This window comes from Molothrus aeneus, chromosome 5 (genome assembly GCF_037042795.1).
Source record: "Molothrus aeneus isolate 106 chromosome 5, BPBGC_Maene_1.0, whole genome shotgun sequence".
Taxonomy (NCBI): domain Eukaryota; kingdom Metazoa; phylum Chordata; class Aves; order Passeriformes; family Icteridae; genus Molothrus; species Molothrus aeneus.
The window spans coordinates 5,576,521-5,590,853 of NC_089650.1; the positions used below are offsets into that span (position 1 = coordinate 5,576,521).

General features: G+C 44.2%; 1 protein-coding gene across 2 annotated transcripts in view; it reads right to left on the minus strand.

The window, feature by feature from the left end:
* Nucleotides 1–14,333, minus strand: part of ADIPOR2 (adiponectin receptor 2) — a 55,334-nt gene that overhangs the window by 8,183 nt on the left and 32,818 nt on the right. For both annotated transcript variants that reach the window (XM_066550062.1, XM_066550064.1), the window contains exons 3-7: nt 11,889–12,008; nt 9,883–10,054; nt 9,303–9,489; nt 8,064–8,251; nt 6,666–6,859 (exon numbers count right to left, since the gene is read on the minus strand). In XM_066550062.1, coding sequence (XP_066406159.1) covers nt 6,666–6,859; nt 8,064–8,251; nt 9,303–9,489; nt 9,883–10,054; nt 11,889–12,008 — 861 coding nt within the window. The remainder of the gene's footprint in view (nt 1–6,665; nt 6,860–8,063; nt 8,252–9,302; nt 9,490–9,882; nt 10,055–11,888; nt 12,009–14,333) is intronic.

Sequence of the window (14,333 nt, forward strand, 5' to 3'; positions counted from 1 at the left end):
GTTAGGAAACAATACCCACTGAAGTTAGAAGATAGAAAGGGAATCGAGCCCATAATTAAAAAGTTCTTAGAATTAGGATTATTGATAGAATGTGAATCAGATTTTAACACCCCAATTCTGCCAGTAAAGAAACCTAATGGAACTTATAGATTAGTCCCAAGACTTGAGAGCAGTAAATAAGATAACCAAGACATTACATCCGGTAGTTGCTAACCCATACACGCTTTTAACTAAACTGAAAGATAGTTTGACATGGTTCACCGTATTGGATTTGAAAGACGCATTCTTCTGCCTTCTTTTAGCTCTTGAGAGTCAAAAAATTTTTGCCTTTGAGTGGGAATTTGTGGATAGAGGAAGAAAGACCCAACTTACGTGGACAGTATTACCCCAAGGATGGTGTAACTCCCCCACGATTTTCGGGAATCAGTTAGCCAAAGAGTTAGAACAGTGGGAAAGGCTGCTGGGAGATGGCACTCTCCTACAGTACGTAGACGACCTCCTAATAGCAACAGTGACAGAGGAAGAGTGCATTGCATGGACTATTTCCCTGTTAAACTTTCTGGGTTTAAGTGGATATCGAGTCTCCCAACAGAAAGCGCAGCTGGTGCAAAAAGAAGTGGTGTACCTGGGATACGAAGTCTCCAGAGGACAGCAATCCCTGGGAGCAGCCAGAAAAGAGGCCATCTGCCAGATGCCTAAACCAGAGACGGTGAGAGAACTGCGTGCCTTCCTGGGGATGACAGGTTGGTGTCGGCTATGGATCTACCAGTACGGGATGCTCGCTAAACCGCTGTATGATTTGTTGAAAGAGACCAAGAGTGTCCTAGTTTGGACTCCCGAAGCAGAGGGGGCCTTCAAAAAGCTGAAACAGGAGCTAATGAGAGCACCAGCTTTAGGTCTCCCAGATGTATCAAAACCATTCTGGCTGTTCTCCCACGAGCGACAGGGGATGGCCCTAGGAGTCCTGGCACAGCAGTTAGGACCACGTAAGAGAGCTGTGGCCTACTTCTCCAAACAGTTGGATGAAGTAAGCAAGGGATGGCCTGGCTGCCTGAGAGCGGTGGCCGCAGTAATCATTAATATCGAAGAGGCCAGGAAACTCACGCTCGGCCAAAAGGTAACGGTGCTGGTGTCTCACACCGTCTCAGCTGTGTTGGAGCAGAAAAGTAACCACTGGCTGTCACCTTCCAGATTTTTAAAATACCAGGCCATTTTGACTGAGTCAGATGACGTGACTATTCAGGTCACTAACATTGTGAACCCAGCTTTATTCCTAGAAGGGAGAGCCCCAGCAGAGCCGATCGAGCATGACTGCCTGGAAACAATTGAGGCCGTCTACTCCAGCCGCCCGGACCTCAAAGAAGAACCATTCGAAGATGCGGACGACTGGTTCACGGATGGAAGCAGCTTCGTGAGGCAGGGAGTGAGAATGGCCGGCTATGCAATTATCACCGCAGAAGAGGTAATTGAGTCGAACCCTTTACCCGCAGGGACTTCAGCCCAGAAGGCAGAACTGATAGCTCTGATTCGAGCCCTGGAATTGGCGGAGAACATGCGGATCAACATATGGACAGACTCTAAGTATGCCTTTTCCGTCGTACATGCTCATGGGGCCATCTGGAAAGAAAGGGGACTGTTAACTGCTCAAGGAAAAACAGTCAAACACGCAAAAGAGGTCCTGCGACTGCTGGAAGCAGTCCAGCTCCCAGCACAGGTGGCCATAATGCATTGTAAGGGACATTTAAAGGGGGACACTATCCCGGAGATAGGGAATAGAAAAGCAGACGCAGAGGCTAAATTAGCTGCTGCAAGAACTGAAGAAATAAAAGTAGCAGCTCTAGTACCAGGTGAGTTAGACACAAATTTTCGGCCAGAATATCAGGAGTCAGATCACAGGTGGATTCAGAAAAATAAAGGTAAAATGTTAGAAAATGATTGGGGTCAATTGGAAACGGGACAGTTAATAATACCAGGGAATACGATGTGGCAGTTTATGAAAGCAGAACACGAGAAAGCCCATTGGAGTTTGGACCCGCTATATCAGTATTTGCAGGCTCGGATAGCAGGACCAAAATTGTTCACCACTGTAAAACATGTCACATCCCAGTGTGAGAGGTGCCTGAAGAACAACCCGAATACAGGAACTAAGATACATCCAGGGGCCATAAATCGAGGTAAATTCCCAGGTGAAGTGTGGCAAATTGATTTTTCTGAGCTCCCAAGAAAAGGAGGGTTTCGATATTTGCTGGTATTAACTGGTACATTTTCTGGGTGGCCTGAAGCATTCCCTTGCAGAACAAATAAGAAAGGGAAGTGACCAAAGTACTGTTGAATGAAATCATTCCACGGTTTGGGGTACCGAAGAGCATTTCTTCGGATAGGGGTACACATTTCTGTGCAAAAGTGGTAAGGGCAATAAGCAAAGCACTACAAATCAAATGGCAATTACACACGCCCTATCGCCCACAGGCCAGCGGCCAGGTGGAAAAGATGAACCATCTTATTAAGCAGCAGATTGCCAAAATATGCCAGGAGACTAATTTGCATTGGTATCAAGCTTTGCCTATTGCTCTGCTTAGACTGAGAGTCAAGCCAAGATCGAAAGAAAGGCTAAGCCCATTTGAAATTCTGTACGGCAGACCTTATGCTATGCAAACTGTAAATGGGGACGCTGTAAATCAAATAGGTAATCAGTATATTTATGACTATGTGATTATGGTGGGGAAGCAATTTGACAAGAATGCTGCGGTGGTGATTGACCACCAACCTAAACAACCTAACTGTAAGTTGCATCCTTTTAATCCCGGTGATTAGGTGTATGTTAAGAATCTTTTAGGAAAACCCCTACAAGAAAAGTGGGAGGGACCTTTCCAAGTACTGCTGACCACCTTCACCGCGGTTCGAATCAAGGAGCGACCTACGTGGATCCATTACTCACGGGTCAAGAAAGCACCGGGGAGTAAACAAGAGGAGTAGACACCGTGACCCGGATTCCACTCCAGACCCCTACTATCCTGATCATCAGACCCTTGGGGTTCCATATGAATGCCAGCCAAGTTCTCTTTGGATCCCAGCTAAATGGATAAGACCTGCCTTAGATGTGGAGCCTTCTGAATCAGCTGACCCCTCGGGATCACGAGAGAATCCAGCACAAACTGACATTAAATACAAATGGTAGGAAGATCAATGGGGGAAACCATACTTATGATAGTTATTTTTCTAACATCCATACAATTCGGGCAGAATGTAGTTTTTCCTCGAAACTCTGCCCCAATAGACCCATGGTCCAATGCACACCAGTGTATTCACCCGGAGTCAGGGATGAAGGGGCCCTATTTTGAGGTTTATGCCTTACGTAACAATCAGCCATACCCAAAAGAGGAATGGGATAAGCGGACATACCTAGTGGCACAGAAGGGAGATCAAATCCAAATTGGGTGCCGGGAACTTGACCCAGTAGAAGGAAAAACAAGGCGGCTGGTATTAACAATCCAACCCTTGATGCCAACTTTTAAACATAATCTGATTACCTTTAGTCCAGTGAAAATGGGCAAGCCCACCGTTTGAATCCAGCAAAAGGGCCCAATTTCATGCCTGTGGAGTGACTTCAGGGAAGACCCACCTGGATCACAACCCCGAAACTCGGTAATTTATAGAGAAGATTCACTTGGGGAACTACATCCTCAAAATATAACCTTTGACCCTCACCCTCTCCTCTTTCCTGTGGGAAAGATCGTAGCATCTAGCGGTCCCGAGGAAGGGAAAGCACAGTGTGAGATGGCATTTAGATTAGATCAGTCGATGACGTTCGCATGTGAAAGGGAGTCGAAAACGCTGGAACAGAGTACTAGTTTCCCCAGACGTGTTACCAGATACGAAGTGGCATCACCGGAAGATGTGATCTCCTTATATCCAAATTTAGACTTGCCCCAAGAAATTACTCCACCAATTGAATGTAGAAAGGTGCATAACTTAACCTTTATCGGGCCCCAGGTAGTAAGGAAGTCAGATGAACTGAAACTGCTGCTAGACCCCACGTACTCTCTGAAAAAGGTGCAGATGAATATTCAGACTAACATTACCCATCTGCAAAAGGACTGTCAACCGTTCATACAACAAAGCCTTAAAAGATAAGAGGCATGGCTAGCTACTAGGTCTTATCACAGGCGAGCGCAAAGAGATATAAGTGGATGGGTCGGCACTAGATTTGGAATACTGAATACCATAGATCAAGAAGTATTGGTTAACAAATTGAGTACTGTCACCACCAACTTAAAAAAACTTAAAGTGCCCCTGAGTTCATCCATGCTTACATTGGCAGAAACACAATCACTGGTAGTTAGGTTACTAACCCTGGTAGCAAATCACACTGCTGAAGATTTTGCTAGAATTGCCGGCTATACAAGAAACATTAGCAAAGAAATTGCGCTTGCTATCCAATGCACACAAACACAACAGTGGGTACAGTTAGTGGCAGCAAGGATAATAAGAGAAAGAACGTCAAGAACGCTGTCCCAGGAAATAAGAGAAACGATACTGAAGGATAGTCATACTACACAATTTGAAAGGGACCATCAAGCCTGGTGGCAATTAGTAAACTTCACTTATGTACCACAGCATGAGCACATTGAAGCCTATGTTCTTACCATCAGTGCTGCAGAGGAAAGGGCGATTTTCCCTATCCTTACCTTAGGGACCATACATCAGAATGTCCTTGTTAGGCCAGTAGATCATAATGTTTGGGCGAGTTATGATGACGCCAAAAATAAGTGGCAGTCTGTTAGTACAGAAGCATGTATTCCTAGGGGGCAACTAGGATACATATGTAAAAATGCTATAGTAGAAACAGAAGATTTATGCTTAGATGCTGAAAATAGTGTATGCACTTTTGAAATGCTTCCACACAATAGAGTACGGTCGCAGGTTTATTATGTAGAGAATGGATGCGCCTGCGTCAGAACAGCTTGCAGTAACGTAACTGTAGATAGTTGCCAAGACAATACTAACTTTTGTATATGTAATTTTACCAAGATTATAGGTTGTGATTTTAACTATACCGCTCCTGTAACCACCCAGCAGCTAATTAATGCAGACTACGACCTGTATCATGAGTTGCCAAAATTACAGATAAGTATGGATGTCGAGGTTCTTAAGGCGATGCTCGTGCATCCAGAAGTAAGAAGACTGGTGCAAAAAGTGAACCAAACAGTTAAGCGCATGGTCCTACAGGTAGAGCACAACTCAGAAAGAATAAAAAACATCCTGACTGAAGTAGAACAAGTAGGCCAACATCACTAGTGGGACGTTTTCACAGGATTTTCCCCAACAGCAACACAGGTCTTTCATTACCTGGTACACCCGATACTAATTTTAACTATAGCAATGCTTATACTGACTTTTATGAACCTATGCTTGTGGTGGAGGCTGAAATCCTTGATGAGTAAGATCCAAGTGATTTGGGCGATGGTGCGGGCGTATCAACGCCCCGAAAGATTAGAACTTGACGAAAGAATTCGTAAGTTATAAGAAAAGGAGGGAAATGAAGCCCCTAAAACAGTTACTTTCAAGAGATGATGGGTTAAAGCATAGAATATAAAGCAGTTATGGGAAATATTCAATGTTAGGAAATCACATAGAGCAATAAATTGAGTAAGGTATGGAACACAATGACAGGGAAGAGATAAGGACAGACAGTGATAAGTTAAGAACTGCTGGGTAAAGCACGTTTAGGGCCAACATGTCAAATTGACCCTGAGACCCTTGCCAAGGCCTGGAGACTAAGCCAACTACACCGGGAATTGACCAAATTTGGGGAGAGGTTCAAAAGTTTAAAGAGGAAGACTCCTCGAAGCTGATGAAGGCCGACCGGAACGACCCCTGAGAAGATCCTCAAAAGAGAAGTCCCCGCCCACGCTCCGCCTACACCACTCCCCATATGTATATGCATGAATATGATGTAATCCCAAACCTAAAACTGTATAAAAGGTACGCTTTTGCTGTAAAGATTTAGAAATCCCATTTTAGGATTTCTCCGACGTCGTAATAAAATACCTCCTGCTTATTTGACTGAGTCTCTTAAGCAGTAATTTCTCGCCTTTTGGGGCAAAAATCGGCATCACTCCTCCAGTCTCCATGATTCTTTCCCTCATACCAGGTTTCCCCCACTCATTCACTTGCTCACCCCACTATCCCTTCTTCTGGGTCAAAGATCCCCCCAAACCCTACCATCTCTGTCTAGCATTTTCACTGGCTGTACAAGATGAGGAGCCAGACATGGGGAAGATCCCAGAGAACACACTGAACATCAATGAAATGACCACGTACTGCTCTGCACAGAAGCAAGGTAAAGATGTGTCTTTGCAGGATCCTCAACACACACAGACACCCACAAAAATGTTTGCAGTTCCTTTCCCATCTGTTAAAGCAATCCAGAAATGTACTGAGGGGAATCTGCACACCAGCAGCTACCTCAGACCAGCCAGGTTGTGCCAACTTGGGAAGAGAGGCAACAGCTACGCCAGGCTCAGAGAGCCCAGAGTCATTTGGCCCCTCCCTGAAGACCTATTGCTTCTGGTGCAGTAAGAAAACATTGACACAACATCCTTCAGGCTCAAGGGGGACCAGCTTTCAGCTTGGTCTCCTCACCAGTGCCTCAGCAGACTCACCCAGATGTCACACTTGCCAGGGAAGAATCTCTCCGGGATGCGGGCGGCATAGAGCGCAGCACCAGTGATGTACAGGCATGCCATGAGTGCCAGCCAGCCTATCTGCCCCATGGTGGCTGCTTTCAGGAGCCCCTCAGAGATGACAAAGTGCAGAGTGGGAATTACCCCACTAAGACCCAGACCTAGAAATACTCCTGGGAGGCAAAGAAAATGCGGGAGAGTCAGGTTTGAAGGCAGTGGTGGCAAAGGGAGACAATGAAAACACAAAAGCTACGGGAGGAAAACTCAGCATAGGCCAAAGCAGCAGAGGGGTGACAGCTCTTGAAGCTGCAGGTCCCCAGAAGAGATTTATTGGAAAGGAAGCTAAAGAATGCACAACTTCCTTCATATACCAGAAGCTACTCAGTTACATGTCCCAGCAGATAGCTGGAATATTTAATTTACTGATTGTTCCTGCCAGCTCCAATGTAGGCGAGGCCAGTTCCTGCTCTCGGCCTGTAGAGGGAACTGAGACCACACAGACCGAGCCTCACTTCACCACAACGCTCAAGAGCAAGACAAGGAGACACAACAAAGAGACTGTTTATCGTATGCTGCACGAGTACTCCTAGCAAACAGAAAAGCAGCATCTGTGCTCATCTGATCTGCCATACAAGAGAACACTGATTATTTGTTTAGATTTTAGCAGCAAGGACAGAAAACTTGTAAAAACAGTGGGCATGGGGGGAATAATCATGTCCTGTACAGAGATTTTAAGTTTGGAAAGCTGAATGTTCTGAAGGCACCCAAACCTGTCCAGGAAATCTAGATTTACTGTAGACAGCATGTGCAGGTTAAGAAACAAGAAATATTACTAATCAACCCAGCTGTGTGCACACTCCATAGCTGCCCCCTAAAGCTCTCTTTCTTCCTACCTCAAAATGTGAACCCAAATCTGGTTTTGTTCTTTTGATGATGTGAAGAGAAAAACAGTCTTTATCTTAACTCTGTGTTTTATCCAGGCAAATCATTCACATTAATTCAATGATTTGCTAGTGTCTGAGTCTAGTGTTAAAAAAAAAGCACAAGCACGACAGGTACACATACACACCCCAAGCAGTCAGTCGTTTTTTGAGAATAAAGTTGCTACATGCAGCTAGAAATCCTTTGCACCACCTTTCCCACTGCATGTGTTACTGTCCATTTCAGGAATGCACTTCCAGGACTTGCACCAGCCCTTATCTGTGCATCCAGCTGGGTACAATAAATGCTGAAAGAAAGCCCACCAAGCTCCCAGTTCAAGAATATTAGGTCTATAAAATTAAATTCCCTTAAGTCTTCCCAAGGTGGTTTTTCCAGGTGGCAAGCAGGAAGCAGGAAAGGCAGTCAAGAAGCAAAGCAGTTAATTTCAGGTCTTACCTGCCCTTACACCCCGGTATTCAGGGGTGGCAAACATGTCCCATTGTGAGACAATTATGGCTGCAATGCCCAGGACACAAATCACAATCAAGTAGATGAAGCAAGGCTGAGGGTTGCAATAGAAGGAGTAGTACAGCCATGGTACAAAGCTGCCCATTATGAGGAGTGCAATGCCGGAATAATCCAGCCTAGAAGAAAACAAAAATCAGCGTCGTAAGAAGTGTGAATCTTTGGAAATCCTCACACCTACACACTCTTCTTTAGTAGAGCAACTGTCTACTTCTCACTGCAACTAAATTATTCTCACTGCTGCAGGTAAGGTCCTGACAGCAACTCTTCCACCTACAGTAATGGATTACCTGACAGACAGCCAGGAAAGCCATTTTTGAGACAGACATCAGCAATGCCTTCAGCAGCCTTTAGACCAAAGCTTTGTGAGGAAAACTCACATTTTAGTTTCAGATGAGGAAAAAAGCACTGCAAGAGCCCTCTGAAGACAGGGCACACAGTATGTTCTGAGAACACAGCCAACTTCAGTATCTGACAAGTAAGAGTTAAGTGGGCATCAGCTTCAGTGACCACAGTGGAATAATGCTGCAATTTTTCAACCACGCTGGTTTTTTGTGCACCCATGTAAAAAAGGAAATTCTCAGCCACTGCTTTTTACCACACCCGGACAAAATGCCCCTGCAAAAGCTGAAGGAGGTAATTTTTCAGTAGGGGACTTTAACTGCTGGGCTACTTTAGAGGTCGTCTTGCAGATTACAGAATCCTGGTTGAGTAGTTTTAGGAAGTATCAGATATTCAGCAGCCAGCCAAAAAAAGAACATGCAGCAAAACCAAAAGACCAAGACATCTTGATACACACTGTGGAACTGTCTTACATAAGTTTCAGGTTCAAAGTCAGAACAGCTGAAATGACAAGAAGTAACGGTTGCACTAAAAATTCAAAGTCCTGCAACTGAGCTCAAGGCATATTACTTACAGCAGCAAGATGCAAGCACATGCCTGCCAAACAGCAGAAAATGATGGAGTTTTAAGACTCAAATGACAGTACAAAAACTCATGTTGAAACAAACTATAATTAGATGAAGCTGCATTAAATCTCTGCTCAACTCTGTTCCAAAGTACATGCAGTCATGAAATGAACAACTCCCACACTGGGGCTCCAGGCACAAATCCCAGCCCTGTTTTCCCACCTGTTTCCTATTTGGCCTGCCCTGTTCTCAAGGCACTTACTTGGAGAAGAGCCGGGAAACACCTTCTGAGTGGCAATAAACTGTGTGGAAGAGCCATGAGAAGGAGAGGCAGAGAATGGCTCCCAAGAAGAACAAGCCAACGACCACTTTCTCCTGCACAGGTGCTACGAAGGACATGTTTGGCCGGAACATGTAGAAGATTCCCAGACAAAGGAAGAACACACATCCTGGAAAGCAGCAAGGCAGAGAGGTGTCAAGCTCATGCATTCTGAAAGCTTTTCTTGCTACAAGCATCACCTCTTCCCTTCAAGGCTCTCACAACTCAGAGAAGCTGCAACTTAAGCGTGTTCCTGTGGCAATCCCAATTAACACCTACACACTTGGGAAAAGAAGGATCTAACAGTAATTTATTGATTAGGAAATGTTTAATGCATTTGTTTGTATAGTATGCCATAATTAAGCAAGTCCAATCCAATTCTGATGGGATAAAATTAGGAGAGGGATACCAAGCTGCTAATTTAACAGGTTACTAGTGGAATGATAATGCTGACAGACCTTTCTATCTTGCTCTCATTTCTTTGAGAGCAACGAAACCATTGGATGAGATTTAGGATTAGTACCTAGGAGATGAGTCCAGATGTTGCCAGTCTCTGTGTGTATTCTGAAGATGCTCTTGAAGCAGGCCCGGAAGGAAGGCATGGGTGGTCTGTGGCCATGCAGCAGGTAGTCATTGTCCTTCAGCCAGTCGGGCAGAACATCGTGGGGAATCACTCTCCATCTGCCCTCCCACACCTGGGGGATACAAGAGTTCCGTGAAATGCAGGCACTGGAGCTCCTTCAGTGCATGGAAACAGTCAGAAAACCCATATTAGTACAAGTGCTGGAGTTAACCTGTGAGTACAGTAAACAGAGGAGAGTTGATGGAGCATCTCTGGGGAAAAGGTTTTACACTTGAAATATCATGCTAAAGTCACTGTTCCCAGTTCAAAACTGCACCATTATGAACTGCACCAGCAGAGAAAGAAATACTTCAGCATTCCACTGGACAGGAAGGCCATTGGGTGTTTTTACTGCTGATGAAGAGAAAGTATTTAATTTACTTCCACCTTCTGTTATTTTACAGGCCACCTTCTCCATTTAATTGAAGAAGCCTTACACCTAGATCTCTCCAGTAAATAAATAAGCCTGTTCCTCCACCACAAGCCAATCTGACTGTGTATCTGCTAGCATTTGGGGAAGGCTAGCAGGAGAAGCTACCCATTAGCACTAATAGGGGCCAGAAAACATGAAATGGTGAGAGGCCAACAAGAAGAGTCCAACCCCCGTATTCAGATTGGGAAAGAAATGCTCCCAAGCTCACAAACGGTGACAGAGCAGTTAAGGCAACAGACTCATGACTCCCAATTCCATGGGATTTCTTCTTTAAAGGGAGAGGGGGGGTTTGTGCACAGAGCTGTTCTTGCAGCTGGCTCCACAGGAAATAAGTGTGCACAGATGTTCCAGCACTGCTGCAGTAACACAAGACACATGGAGGCTTCAGAGTGGCAGCACCGCCAGGGACAGGGGGAGCAGGGAGCTGCTTTATGTACCGGGGCTGTTTCTGCAGGCTGCTGTAGGCTTGATGGCTGGCTAGAGTTACAGGAGCAAGGCTGGAGGTTCCTGAAACACTGAGTTTAAAAAGCTACATTCTTATTTCAGTTTCAACAACAAGAGTTCAGAGTTTTTAAATCAATTCTCCACACTCATGCATGGAAGGAAAACAAAGCCATTCAGAAGAAGCAGCCCAGTTAAAGACTGGGTTCTTAAATACATTCAACAAGGAAATAACTGGTTTAGTTCATGAACAAAAAATGTGAATTGAGGTAGAAACAGAAGGAGGGAATTAATTTTACACAATCCACCCTACGAAATATTTTAAAAGAGGCAAAGATGCACAGTAAAAAAGAAAATCAACAACAGCAAAAAATCAAAATACACAAAAGACCACCAAGTCACTAGGGTCTCTCTGTAAACATATCAAAAATAGCTCATAAAACCAGCAGGAACCAGTGTATAAAGGGGCAGCATTCCTTTCAGAGAGAAAGGAGGGCCAGAGACTGACACAGCCCAGTGGCTCTAAAAAGTAGCAAAAATTGAGCCAAGATCAACAATTACAAAAAAAATCTACAATGGATTTACTTATGTATGGTTTCAATACAGCATTGTTTTCAAGTCAGGACAAAGCTTATTCTACAATAAACGCAAGTGGTGCTGGGAAAACAAAATATTTGCAAATCTGAAGAAATCAGGTCAAATGACCTTGTAAGTCAAAGTGCCTCAAACCAGAAGGCTTTTGTTCTGCTTTGCACTCACAGGTGTTTCTCAAGGGACACACCTGAGTTGCATGATCAGCTTTGGAGAATCAGTTGTAAATCCTTATTGTTCCAAGCTCTACAATTTAATCCTGTATGACAGACAGATGCTGAGGAAGCACAGTATTGGCACTCAGAACATGAGATGCCCATTTGGGGACAGTGAGAACCTCCCCTCCCTCACATTAGCAGTGCAGCTCCTCCAAGCAGTGTCTGCTGCCCACTGGAGCTGCCTAAAAAAGGAAATTCCTTCAGCAGTTTCCATGTGCCCTTACCTTACACACGAATTCTTCCATTCTCTCCATAGCATGGTGGGCTTGTAGAAGAGGGGACATTCCCATAAACCCTTCATCTTCTTGAGGTGGCTCATCATTGTGTTTATTATCATCAGAACACTGGAGAGAAAAAAAAAAAAACAAAAACAAAGACTTTGTAGAAAGATGAACAGAGGAAGGTGATACTGTTTTCCACACAAAGCTATGATCTGAGCTCTTGGCAAATAAAGAAGTCTCTCCTTGTACAGCACTGAGAAAGGAATTCAGAAGAACAAGCAAAAAAAATGATTACATTCTTAGGTATCTGAGAACAACTCACATGTCTAATCCATTCTGCATATGTTTCCAGCAGGTTTGGAAGCCAGCAGTGCTCCTCTAAGTCACGCTTCATTAAATCCCAGATATGGAGTCTGAGGCTTGCAGCCTTCCCACCTCTAGGGAAGGATTACTCCCTATTTTATGTTTCAATGTCACTGTGCCAGTGTTAATGCCTCTATAATGGATCTGGCATTTCTGGGTAATAAAAGGTAAGTCAAGGAGAGGAATCCATTTACCTTGTTAGAAATGTTTCGCCTCAATTTGCACTCCAAATCTGAAAATCTATTCTGTTTAACTGACACTTCTGTTCAGCTTGTAACCCAGTACTGGAATTTACTCATTCATTTGATTTTTCAAGGTATTTCAGAAATTACTATGAAACTTCTGCCAGTTAGACAAAGGCAAGTTATCAAAGAAAAGCAGTAACAGGGATCAGAGTTTTAAGCCAAGTTCAAATAAAGAGAAACAGCCATATCCTCAGGGTGTACCAAGAGAATTATGAAAGGAAAACTAAAATAATCTGCTGAGCTGGGATATCAGGCTGGTGCACATCATTAATAACTTTACAGGAACTGTGTGGTACTTTTCTGCTCTACCATGACTTATCACATCATCTGCATATTTTGATACTCCCCAGCTTCCCATGGAGGAGAAAAGCAGGGAGCCATGGAAGTTCTGCATTCCTGTTTGCTTCCTACAATGCTCATGGCCCATCAAAGACTCTATTCAACATTTCAACTTCCAATGTCAACAAACTGGAGGAAGCTAAGAAGGAGAGAAGGAGCTTTCTGCACCCTCAAGACTTAATGCAGAAAGCTGCCACACACCCCATGGCCATGCCAAGAAAGCTCCACAGTCAGCACAGAGGGAGACTGGCCTCCTCCAGATTCCCCACAACACTTTTCCCTCTCCTGCTCCCATACCATGGTTAACAACTTTAAAATCAAGGTGATGCACCAATAATACCATCCCAAGTGACTGAGAATATAGGACATAACCTCACTCACTTTATTTACAAATTATTATCAGTCACGTTCAGATTAATGCCCTGACCTTTCAAGCCAGGGGTGGGAGCTGGCTGTGCATCTGTCCCACATTACAGCTCTCTCCTCAGTGTCAAGCCTTATTAACTATTTCTGTCAAGTTAACTCAATAAGCTGCTTAAAATTCTCATTTTGCATAGATAAAAGGAGACTTCTTCCAGCCTACAGTGAGCTGTCCAGAGCCTTCAATACTTTTGGGGGGTTTTGACAGAGAAATGACATGTTCATACCTGTTCTGTACCCAAGCCTTGCAGTAGTCGCTGAAGCTTCATCTTTCAAAGAGGCCCCATCCCAGTTCTTGACCCAATTTTGCTTACCCAGAATGCAATTTCTGGTATGTAACACACACTACACATCCTTCAGGTTTTATGTATGACCTGACATTTGTCCACACTAGGAGAACTTGATTGCCTAAACAAACAACCCATGTACCTTGTACCATCTACTCACCTTCATTTATCATTCCAGGGAACAATTCCTCTGAACAATATCTTGTATTTTATAGCAACGATTGATATGTTGACCAGCTCTAAGCAGATTCTCCAGCAGAAAAAGACAGTATTAAATACACTCACTCTGCCTAGGTTAGCCCATTAGTCCTATTCAGAAAGGCACCAGGCAACAGAAAGATGCAAATAGCTTTAATATCCTTCTAAAATAGGCACAATTCCTGCTAGGCACAGGAATAAAAAGCAAATTTGGTTTCATTCTGACTCAACGACATTCACTGACATCGCTGCCCCACGCTGTCAATGTCACTGGCTGTTTCTACTAATGGAGCTCTCTAGGATTCTGGCTTTTCAATATCATAAAGAATTAACTCAAGGCCATAGAAACATAGAATGGGTTGGGTTAGGAGGCAGCTGTAAAGATCAACCAGACTAAGTGCCCTGCCATGGAGGTCTGGAGGAAATGCTCATGATGGTCTGCACAGTTTAGAAACCAAAGAAACCTCTGGTGTCCAAGAGCATGCCTTATGGAAAAGCAAGGCTGGCATTTCAGTCCCAGTGCATCTGACAGAAGCAGCACTGCTGTGCCTCTTAGCTACTCCAGAATTCCCTCCCCCAGCAGCACACAATAACCA